General features: G+C 44.4%; 1 protein-coding gene across 2 annotated transcripts in view; it reads left to right on the top strand.

The window, feature by feature from the left end:
• nudt17 (nudix (nucleoside diphosphate linked moiety X)-type motif 17) overlaps positions 1–10,599 on the top strand; it is a 32,512-nt gene extending 21,913 nt beyond the window's left edge. For both annotated transcript variants that reach the window (XM_084336955.1, XM_084336954.1), the window contains 2 exons: positions 278–414; positions 10,082–10,599. In XM_084336955.1, the coding sequence (XP_084193081.1) occupies positions 278–414; positions 10,082–10,259 (315 nt within the window). In that variant the 3' untranslated portion in view covers positions 10,260–10,599. The remainder of the gene's footprint in view (positions 1–277; positions 415–10,081) is intronic.
• The last annotated feature ends 1,763 nt before the right edge of the window (positions 10,600–12,362 follow it).

Genomic DNA, 12,362 nt, shown 5'->3' with positions numbered 1-12,362 from the left:
CATTTGAAGTTATCACTGCATAGGCTTTGATCACGGCTCGGCGATTACAACTAGAGTTAGTCTCCCAGTTAGTTAGAATGTGTTAAATGCAAATGAAAAATGTCGTGAAGTGAAGTTTAGCTCCAGTATCTGTAACATACGTACACACACATTATATGTGACTGTTCCGTTGCATAGCATTAGCACATCCCCGATAATGTAACGATCTGCTCAGTACAGTTATACTTATATATCTCATGGAAATATTCTACACATGCATGTCTCTCCGTCCCTCCAGGAGAGTCTGTGTCCAGAGCCTGGGGAGGTCAGTGCCTGCGTGTGGGTGGACGTCCCGCTGGTCCAGGCCATCGTCTCCGCCGTGGACGGAGAGGAGTCTGAGGCACGAGGCCTGGACGGTCTGCCACAGACTATCAAGTATGTCACTGTTCATGATAAACACTGTGCATAAGTGATTCAGATTCAGATGACTTTATTCACCATATTGTATATACAAATGGCACGTGATTCGACATTACAGTGCATGATTTTTTTCACCATAAGAATAACATAATAATAAATAAGTGCAAAACAGGACAGAACAGTGAGACAACGATAAGACCGTAAAGTGCAGTGGTGATGATAAACACTGTGCATAAGTGAGAGTAGTACGATGTTCCAGTTTATGATAAACACTGTGCATAAGTGAGAGTAGTACGATGTTCCAGTTCATGATAAACACTGTGCATAAGTGAGAGTAGTACGATGTTCCAGTTCATGATAAACACTGTGCATAAGTGAGAGTAGTACGATGTTCCAGTTCATGATAAACACTGTGCATACTGTAAGTGAGAGTAGTACGATGTTCCAGTTCATGATAAACACTGTGCATAAGTGAGAGTAGTACGATGTTCCAGTTCATGATAAACACTGTGCATAAGTGAGAGTAGTACGATGTTCCAGTTCATGATAAACACTGTGCATAAGTGAGAGTAGTACGATGTTCCAGTTCATGATAAACACTGTGCATAAGTGAGAGTAGTACGATGTTCCAGTTCATGATAAACACTGTGCATAAGTGAGAGTAGTACGATGTTCCAGTTCATGATAAACACTGTGCATAAGTGAGAGTAGTACGATGTTCCAGTTCATGATAAACACTGTGCATACTGTAAGTGAGAGTAGTACGATGTTCCAGTTCATGATAAACACTGTGCATAAGTGAGAGTAGTACGATGTTCCAGTTCATGATAAACACTGTGCATACTGTAAGTGAGAGTAGTACGATGTTCCAGTTCATGATAAACACTGTGCATAAGTGAGAGTAGTACGATGTTCCAGTTTATGATAAACACTGTGCATACTGTAAGTGAGAGTAGTACGATGTTCCAGTTAATGATAAACACTGTGCATACTGTAAGTGAGAGTAGTACGATGTTCCAGTTCATGATAAACACTGTGCATACTGTAAGTGAGAGTAGTACGATGTTCCAGTTCATGATAAACACTGTGCATATACTGTAAGTGAGAGTAGTACGATGTTCCAGTTCATGATAAACACTGTGCATACTGTAAGTGAGAGTAGTACGATGTTCCAGTTCATGATAAACACTGTGCATACTGTAAGTGAGAGTAGTACGATGTTCCAGTTCATGATAAACACTGTGCATACTGTAAGTGAGAGTAGTACGATGTTCCAGTTCATGATAAACACTGTGCATACTGTAAGTGAGAGTAGTACGATGTTCCAGTTCATGATAAACACTGTGCATACTGTAAGTGAGAGTAGTACGATGTTCCAGTTCATGATAAACACTGTGCATACTGTAAGTGAGAGTAGTACGATGGGGCTTTTTATGAGCGGCTGAGCTGGTCATGGTCACCTTTATTTATAGAGCACATTTAAAACCAACCGAAGTTGTGCTTCACAGTACAAAGAAACAGACAAATTCAAAATACAGTATAAAATGCACAAGTCAATACAATACATACACTAAATAGTCACAAGGACCCACAGGGCCAGGGATGTATGGCTTTCTCTAGAAACAGTCGGACATGTTGGATCATGTTTCAAACTCAAGTTCAAAGTTTTGTTTTATTTGTCACATATAAGGTACTGTACATGTACATTACAGTGAAATGCTTGGTTCTGTATGAGCCCCCTGAGAATGTGCTTCATACAGTAAAAAGTTATAGTAGTACAACCTAAAGTACAAAATATACAATATACAAACTAAAGTACAACCTAAAGTACAAAATATACAATATACAAACTAAAGTACAACCTAAAGTACAAAATGCAAACTAAAGAAAAAAAAAAAGCTAAAATGAGGTAACTGTTATGGATGTAGTGCACATCCTTTGTAATAAATAGATACAACTATGTTTACATTTACATTTAGTCATTTAGCTGACGCTTTTATCTAGGGCTGGGCGATATGGCCTAAATATGATATCACGATATTTTCTGACCTTTCGGCGATACACGATACGTATCACGATGTTTTTCTTTTTTTCCCCAAACAATTCATTATGAGGCTTACCAAGACAGTATTTGAGTTTGCAAGCTAACATTAAAGACAAAATAAAATACCCATGCATTTAGAATTTTTATATTATATATTAGATTTAGATTATTGGATTATTAGATTATATATTGCATATATTTAGCAATGAGATATTATATGATTTAGATATGAAATATGATGAATTGAAAATGGGGGACCCTGATGTAAACAAGACGAAAGTCTTTCTCTGGTCTGCATCCTCCAGTCCACTGTTGTTGTATTGAGCTGTACTGTATTGTACCCATGCTGCAATCTGTTAATAACGTTTTCATTCATTCAGACGGCAAACAGAATCATTTTGATTGACAGTCGAGTCTGCCAATTACGTCACACCGCTTGCACCCGCCCTGCTGTTCTTAGCACCAATCGGCAAGCGCATATTAATTTTTTACTTCCGCCATTGGAGAGCTCAATGACAACAACAATAGCTCCCCGCGGCCGACGTTTAGCTTTTAGCTCCGCAGGAAGACTAAACGACTGGAGGCATAATGATTTTACTGCAACGGATGTTATAATAAAAGCCTTTCCATACATCTGTCTGATTGAAAACTTTATTAACAGACGGCAGAATGGGCACAACTGAGTTAGCATGGGCTGAGATATGAACGACTAATGCTTGCTATATCTAGGTCGACCTCGGACGTTGCTATGTAAATACGCTGATGTTATTGAACATGTAACTATATAACGTTAATGCCACAAAACGAATGCCTTTGTTATCATAAGTAGTAACTTTGATGCAGTAGTGTGTGTGTGGGGCGGCGCTGTTCAAAAGTCTCAACGTGTGGACCAGATTGACGCAACACAATCCTCTTGGGCAAAACATCACGATATCCACGATACGTTTAAAAAGTGTATCGTTAATGAACTGTACCCGATATTTATATAATATCGTCATATCGCCCAGCCCTACTTTTATCCAAAGCGACTTACAAGTTCTGTACGACAAGTCATCAGGAAGGGCACAACTCTATCAGCTGAGTAACAATGTTCATCAAAGTGTTGCGTGTTACAGTGTAGGTTAGTTTATTAGGACAAGTGCATGACAGTAAGGTTAGTTAGGGTTAGATTTAAAAAAAAAAAAAAAATGTTTTTTTTTCTCATTATTTCAGATAATGGTTGTATGATAACATAAAATAGAATAATTCTAAGAATTACAGTAAATGTTGTTGCAGACTCCGTAAACAAATCCCCTTCCTCCTAAACTGCATAGCGTACCTAGACATGGCATTGGTTGTGATGGAACGATATAATGAGATTTAGGTAATCTGCAGCAACCTGGGCCTGCATTCTCGGCAGAAACTAAACAAATCTGTGTGACAAAATAAACACAAACTGTGCATGAGTTTGTGTAATGTTTGCATAGCAGCATAGTAGAATGAGCTGAAGCAAGCAAGATCATGGAAAACACTGACACCTAATTGAGACCTTTGCATATTGTTGTTGATGTATGCAAAGATCCTTCCCCTGGTTCCTAGTATTTATAGCTTGACTAACTTCAGCTCCACTGAAGACAACTGTCTTGACAACAAAAGTGACTCATTGAAACTCTTTACACACAAGTAATTCACTGAGAACCACGAGTTGGGCCTTGGCCAAAAATGTAGATCATGGAAATAAGATGATTATGGTCACAGCAGCAGGACACAATCAGCAAAAAAAGTCAGCTATTGAGCAAGATATCAAATGGCCAAGTACAATGACCAATGACGTTGGGATAGTATTAATAAACAGTAGACAATCGGTAGTTAAGGTTAATTTAATTGTGGTGGTTAAGCTAGGTGAGAAGTATAGGTCTTGATTCATTGATCAAATGTAGAATGTTTCAATCAGCTCTTATAGTTAGAAGAAGCAAAGACAGCAGCCACTGCCAGTGGGGAAGTGCCTTCTTTACCAATGGACCTGTCACCCATCGGCTGCAATGAGTGACTAGTCCCGGTCGGGATTAACGCGACCACACTGATCTATGGTTACTAGTAGAACCCAGTCCCGAACAGAGCGACCCCCGTGACTCCACGACGCCAGAGAGAATCGCCCCCGCCGTCCATATTGATGTTGTAGTGTTAAAAGTGATTCAAGTGTCTAAAGTGAATGTTGAGGGTGAGTGTGTGCCTCAGCGTGTGTACCTCAGTTTGTGTGCCTCAGTGTAGGGCTGGGCGATATAACGATAACTATAAATATCGCGATATATTTTAATAATCGATATCGAATATCGAAAAAAGAAAAAAAATCGAAAAATCTTTTTTTTTATTTTTTTTTTATTTTATTTTTTTTTACCTGCAACAGGGCAGTTTTAAAACCAGAGACAGTGGACAGACTTGTCTTTCTTGCCTGCAACTTAAAGTAATGGCTTTGCTTGTCCAAATGACAATACTGACCAAATTCAGATTTCTTTTTCTCTTGTCCATTTATTTTGTTTGCTTTCTAATTTAAAATACATTTTGAAACCGTCTGTACACAGTAGGTGTGCTAGCAGAACTAGACTCCAGTTACGAGTCACAGTGCACATGTGCGGTGGTTTGTCCACCAAAAAAGCGCCAAAAGATCGAAAATAAACTAGCAGAGCCAGAACTGTTCAACTCCTCTGGAGCCACAGCCAGCAGAGAAGCCGGTTTACTTTAGCTTTTAAACCAGCTGCAGCCTGAGAACTGGAGTGTGAGGGGATGTAACACTAAAGATGGCGGCAATGACAAAGAATTGCTGCAAAATAAACATACATCTGTTGTTAAAAAAAAAAAAAAAAAAAAAAAATTGTAATTTTTTTTATACTTATAACAATTTGATAATTATCGATATCGAGAAATAAAATAAAATTATCATATCGTTATCGCGATATGATTTTTTTCCATATCGCCCAGCCCTACCTCAGTGTGTGTGCCTCAGTGTGTGTGTGCCTCAGTGTGTGTGCCTCAGCGTATGTACCTCAGTTTGTGTGCCTCTGTGTGTGTGTGCCTCAGTGTGTGTGCCTCAGTGTGTGTGTGCCTCAGTGTGTGTGTGCCTCAGTGTGTGTGCCTCAGTGTGTGTACCTCTGTGTGTGTACCTCTGTGTGTGCCTCAGCATGTGTACCTCTGTGTGTGCCTCAGCATGTGTACCTCTGTGTGTGCCTCAGCATGTGTACCTCTGTGTGTGCCTCAGCATGTGTACCTCTGTGTGTGCCTCAGCATGTGTACCTCTGTGTGTGCCTCAGCATGTGTACCTCTGTGTGTGCCTCAGCATGTGTACCTCTGTGTGTGTGCCTCAGCATGTGTACCTCTGTGTGTGTGCCTCTGTGTGTGTGTGCCTCAGTGTGTGTGTGCCTCAGTGTGTGTGCCTCAGTGTGTGTGTGCCTCAGTGTGTGTGCCTCAGTGTGTGTGTGCCTCAGTGTGTGTGCCTCAGTGTGTGTACCTCTGTGTGTGTACCTCTGTGTGTGCCTCAGCATGTGTACCTCTGTGTGTGCCTCAGCATGTGTACCTCTGTGTGTGCCTCAGCATGTGTACCTCTGTGTGTGCCTCAGCATGTGTACCTCTGTGTGTGCCTCAGCATGTGTACCTCTGTGTGTGCCTCAGCATGTGTACCTCTGTGTGTGTGCCTCAGCATGTGTACCTCTGTGTGTGTACCTCTGTGTGTGTGTGCCTCAGCATGTGTACCTCTGTGTGTGTACCTCTGTGTGTGTGTGCCTCAGTGTGTGTGCCTCAGTGTGTGTGTGCCTCAGTGTGTGTGCCTCAGTGTGTGTGTGCCTCAGCATGTGTACCTCTGTGTGTGTACCTCTGTGTGTGTGTGCCTCAGTGTGTGTGCCTCAGTGTGTGTGCCTCAGTGTGTGTGTGCCTCAGTGTGTGTGCCTCAGTGTGTGTGTGCCTCAGTGTGTGTGCCTCAGTGTGTGTGCCTCAGTGTGTGTGTGCCTCAGTGTGTGTGCCTCAGTGTGTGTGTGCCTCAGTGTGTGTGCCTCAGTGTGTGTACCTCTGTGTGTGCCTCAGTGTGTACCTCAGTGTGTGTGCCTCAGTGTGTGTGCCTCAGTGTGTGTGTGCCTCAGTGTGTGTGCCTCAGTGTGTGTACCTCTGTGTGTGCCTCAGCATGTGTACCTCTGTGTGTGCCTCAGTGTGTACCTCAGTTTGTGTGCCTCAGTGTGTGTACCTCAGTTTGTGTGCCTCAGTGTGTGTACCTCAGTGTGTGCCTCAGTGTGTACCTCAGTGTGTGTACCTGTGTGTGTACCTCAGTGTGTGTACCTGTGTGTGTGCCTCAGTGTGTACCTCAGTGTGTGTACCTGTGTGTGTGCCTCAGTGTGTACCTCAGTGTGTGTACCTGTGTGTGTGTCTCAGTTTGTACCTCAGTGTGTACCTCAGTGTGTGGCTCAGTGTGTGCCTCAGTGTGTCTACCTCAGTGTGTGTACCTCAGTGTGTACCTCAATGTGTACCTCAGTGTGTGTACCTCAGTGTGTGTACCTCAGTGTGTGTACCTCAGTGTGTGTACCTCAGTGTGTGGCTCTGTGTGTACCTCAGTGTGTGGCTCAGTGTGTACCTCAATGTGTACCTCAGTGTGTGTCTCAGTGTGTACCTCAGTGTGTGTCTCAGTGTGTACCTCAGTGTGTGTACCTCAGTGTGTGTCTCAATGTGTACCTCAGTGTGTACCTCAGTGTGTACCTCAGTGTGTGTCTCAGTGTGTACCTCAGTGTGTGTACCTCAGTGTGTGTGTCTCAGTGTGTACCTCAGTGTGTACCTCAGTGTGTGTCTCAGTGTGTACCTCAATGTGTGTCTCAGTGTGTACCTCAGTGTGTACCTCAGTGTGTGTCTCAGTGTGTACTTCAGTGTGTACACCTCAATGTGTACCTCAGTGTGTGTCTCAGTGTGTACTTCAGTGTGTACACCTCAGTGTGTAGCTCAGTTTGTACCTCAGTGTGTGTCTCAGTGTGTGTACCTCAGTGTGTGTACCTCAGTGTGTGCCTCAGTGTGTACCTCAGTGTGTACACCTCAGTGTGTACACCTCAGTGTGTGCCTCAGTGTGTACCTCAGTGTGTGTCTCAGTGTGTACCTCAGTGTGTACCTCAGTGTGTACACCTCAGTGTGTGCCTCAGTGTGTACCTCAGTGTGTACCTCAGTGTGTACCTCAGTGTGTGTCTCAGTGTGTACCTCAGTGTGTGTCTCAGTGTGTACCTCAGTGTGTACCTCAGTGTGTACACCTCAGTGTGTACCTCAGTGTGTGTCTCAGTGTGTACCTCAGTGTGTACCTCAGTGTGTGTCTCAGTGTGTACCTCAGTGTGTGTCTCAGTGTGTACCTCAGTGTGTACCTCAGTGTGTACACCTCAGTGTGTACCTCAGTGTGTACCTCAGTGTGTACCTCAGTGTGTACCTCAGTGTGTACACCTCAGTGTGTGCCTCAGTGTGTACCTCAGTGTGTACCTCAGTGTGTACTTCAGTGTGTGTACCTCAGTGTGTGTACCTCAGTGTGTGTACCTCAGTGTGTGTCTCAGTGTGTGTCTCAGTGTGTCTCAGTGTGTACACCTCAGTGTGTACCTCAGTGTGTACCTCAGTGTGTACACCTCAGTGTGTGTCTCAGTGTGTACCTCAGTGTGTACACCTCAGTGTGTGTCTCAGTGTGTGTCTCAGTGTGTCTCAGTGTGTACACCTCAGTGTGTACCTCAGTGTGTGTCTCAGTGTGTGTACCTCAGTGTGTGTACCTCTGTGTGTACCTCAGTGTGTGTACCTCAGTGTGTGTCTCAGTGTGTACCTCAGTGTGTACACCTCAGTGTGTGTCTCAGTGTGTACTTCAGTGTGTACCTCAGTGTGTGTGTCTCAGTGTGTATCAGTGTGTGGCTCAGTGTGTACCTCAGTGTGTACCTCAGTGTGTACACCTCAGTGTGTGCCTCAGTGTGTACACCTCAGTGTGTGTCTCAGTGTGTACTTCAGTGTGTACCTCAGTGTGTGTGTCTCAGTGTGTATCAGTGTGTGGCTCAGTGTGTGTGTCTGTGTGTGTGTCTCGGTGTGTACCTCAGTGTGTACACCTCAGTGTGTACCTCAGTGTGTGTATCAGTGTGTACCTCAGTGTGTACCTCAGTGTGTACCTCAGTGTGTACCTCAGTGTGTACCTCAGTGTGTGTATCAGTGTGTACCTCAGTGTGTACACCTCAGTGTGTACCTCAGTGTGTACCTCAGTGTGTACCTCAGTGTGTACCTCAGTGTGTGTATCAGTGTGTACCTCAGTGTGTACACCTCAGTGTGTGCCTCAGTGTGTACCTCAGTGTGTGTATCAGTGTGTACCTCAGTGTGTACCTCAGTGTGTACCTCAGTGTGTGTATCAGTGTGTACCTCAGTGTGTACACCTCAGTGTGTACCTCAGTGTGTACCTCAGTGTGTGCCTCAGTGTGGCTCAGTGTGTGTGCCTCAGTGTGTACCTCAGTGTGTGTACCTCAGTGTGTGTCTCAGTGTGTACCTCAGTGTGTATCAGTGTGTGGCTCAGTGTGTGTCTCAGTGTGTGCCTCAGTGTGTGCCTCAGTGTGTGCCTCAGTGTGTACCTCAGTGTGTATCAGTGTGTGTCTCAGTGTGTGTCTCAGTGTGTGCCTCAGTGTGTGCCTCAGTGTGTACCTCAGTGTGTATCAGTGTGTGGCTCAGTGTGTGTCTCAGTGTGTACACCTCAGTGTGTGCCTCAGTGTGTACCTCAGTGTGTACCTCAGTGTGTACCTCAGTGTGTGTCTCAGTGTGTACCTCAGTGTGTGCCTCAGTGTGTACCTCAGTGTGTACCTCAGTGTGTACCTCAGTGTGTGCCTCAGTGTGTACCTCAGTGTGTACCTCAGTGTGTACCTCAGTGTGTGCCTCAGTGTGTACCTCAGTGTGTATCAGTGTGTGTATCAGTGTGTACCTCAGTGTGTACCTCAGTGTGTACACCTCAGTGTGTGCCTCAGTGTGTACCTCAGTGTGTACCTCAGTGTGTACCTCAGTGTGTACCTCAGTGTGTGCCTCAGTGTGTACCTCAGTGTGTACCTCAGTGTGTGCCTCAGTGTGTACCTCAGTGTGTGTGCCTCAGTGTGTGGCTCAGTGTGTGTACCTCAGTGTGTGTCTCAGTGTGTACCTCAGTGTGTACCTCAGTGTGTACCTCAGTGTGTACCTCAGTGTGTATCAGTGTGTACCTCAGTGTGTGCCTCAGTGTGTACACCTCAGTGTGTACCTCAGTGTGTACCTCAGTGTGTACACCTCAGTGTGTACCTCAGTGTGTGCCTCAGTGTGTGTCTCAGTGTGTATCAGTGTGTGGCTCAGTGTGTATCAGTGTGTATCAGTGTGTACACCTCAGTGTGTAGCTCAGTGTGTACCTCAGTGTGTACCTCAGTGTGTATCAGTGTGTATCAGTGTGTACCTCAGTGTGTACCTCAGTGTGTACACCTCAGTGTGTGCCTCAGTGTGTACCTCAGTGTGTGCCTCAGTGTGTACACCTCAGTGTGTACCTCAGTGTGTACACCTCAGTGTGTACCTCAGTGTGTACACCTCAGTGTGTACCTCAGTGTGTACACCTCAGTGTGTGTGCCTCAGTGTGTATCAGTGTGTGGCTCATCCCCTGTCCTCTCTCTCCGGCAGCGTGACAGAGGTGTCTCCGGAGGGGGCGCTGAGTGGGTCCACGCTGCCGCTCTCTGTCCTGTGTCACCGGGCCCCGGCCAGCGGACCCGACGTGGAGCGGGTCAGTACGGGAACCAAGTTCGCCCTGGAGCTGTGGCTGAAGAGCCTGGAGAGCCCCGGGATCCCACCCGCAGTGTAGGGGTCTACCTCAGGAAGGGGGGGGTACTTGTGAAGTACACTATCATTATTGCATCTTGTGTCTTGGTGCCACAAGGTGGCGATACAGACAACGTTTTCTAGAAGCACCGACCATGCTTTGGAAATAAAAGCATGTTGGATTTTAAAATGCAGACATGTATGTTATGCGGGTTGTCAACTAGGAGGAGTAGCATACTGTGCATGTCCCTCTTTTGCTCTGCCTGCCTTATCATGGGACCGCAATGGAAATAAGTCTAAGGACTTTCTTGCGCTATCCTGATGTATTTTTATACTGTATGCACCTGTGTATTGTATTTTATTATGTCAAATAAAATCAATCAATCCGCTGTCGTTGTGTGAATGGGTCAAATGTGAGGAACAAATTGTAAAGCGTTTTGGATAAAAGCGTTATATATAAATGCACCATTTACAACATTATATTGTTTTGTTATATTTATAAGGGTTGTGAATGGCACAGGTGCTTTGCTGAGGTGTCATGAGTCATGCCTCACTCAATGTGATGTGGAATCATTTGACCAGATGTTATTCACGGAGGAGGACAGCGGAGTCTTTGATTAACCCTTCCACTACCACACTACCGAAGGGTTAACCCTTTCACTACCAAAAGGTTAACCATTCCACTACCACATTACCAAAGGGGTAACTATTTCACTACCAAAGGGTTAACCATTTCACTACCAAAGGGTTAACCCTTTCACTGCAACTATACAGAAGGTTAACCCTTTCACTTCCACATGGCAAAGGGTTAGCCCTTTCACAACCACACTACGGACGGTTAACCCTTTCACTACCTAGTGTGGTCGTGAAAGGGTTAAGGATAGAGTTTACTGACAGAATGATGTTGCATCATGGAGAGAGACCTAGGTTACAACAATGGCCCTATAGCCTAGATCTCTGTAGAATAGTTAACAAACTATTTAGAGTAGACAAAACTAAGTGCTACCTTGACGTACAGACTATGAGTTACAGTATAGCTATGATATGCAGACTATGAGAAGGCTACGTGGATGTGCGTTTCAAACCTTGAAAGGCAAATGAGGTTTCCCTCATTTACAGTCACGTTGAGTGAGTTAAGCAAAAAAGGCATAAAATCATAACGATAAGACAAGTAGAAGTAGGGATAACAAACAATCAATTAAAACGTGTACAACTTGATTGACGGGTTGGATATCAAGGTTTTAAACTTTGCAACAGAGGGGAGAATCTCGAGCTTAAGGACTGTTGGAGTTCATTCCATGAGCTAGAGGGGCATCATAGCACAATGCGGATTTACCCTGTTCCCTGTTCCAAACTCTGGGACCTTATTAAGGACCAACCAGTCACTAGAACAGGTTCCTTAGGTTCCACAATTCCATTCCAATAATGATGTAATATAAGGAGGTAGTTTACCAATAAGGGCCTTAAAAATTTACAAATACCAGTGTTTGTTGCGCCTCTCCATCAGCGAGGATCAACCAACCGTCTCATAAAGGACACAGTGACGAGTATCTATCATTAGTGATGAATCCGAGGGCAGAGTGATAGAAAGAGAGACAGAGGATGAGAGAGTTATTGTAGGTTATGTATTGTTTTTTGTTTTGTTTTTAAGATTAAGACATTTGTTGGTAATTTTACCTGTCAGAATAGATCTGTGATCAACACGTCATTTGAACCTGGTCCTACAGGTGGACTCTCCCTTGGCACCAGGGAGGAATGACACCATATCCTGGGTGTTGGTAGGGGTGGTTGATGAGGTATGACCGGTAATTACTACCTACCTGTACATCTTATAATTGACATTAAAATAAAAAGAACACGCCAACATTTTGGGAAATTAGCTTATTGTCTTCTCCAGAGAGAGACAAGAAGATAGATACCAGTTTCCTCTCTGTGCGTTCAGTAGAAAGCTATCTGGCTGCACGTTAGCCTAGCTTAGCACAATGAATTGAAGCGGACATGACCGGTTAGCCTTTGGGAGAACAAAATTAAGATTTTGCCATTAAGCCACAGGCTCACCCCTCCTAGATGTGGTCCTTTTTACCTTCTGTTATCCGTCCCTATGATGCCTCTGTTACCCAGAACCATCTGGGAAGTCCTCCATGGA

Source organism: Notolepis coatsorum, assembly GCF_963971535.1.
Source record: "Notolepis coatsorum genome assembly, chromosome: 19".
Lineage (NCBI taxonomy): Eukaryota > Metazoa > Chordata > Actinopteri > Aulopiformes > Paralepididae > Notolepis > Notolepis coatsorum.
The sequence above is the reverse complement of the archived record's forward strand: the minus strand, read 5'-3'. Positions and strand labels throughout refer to the sequence as shown.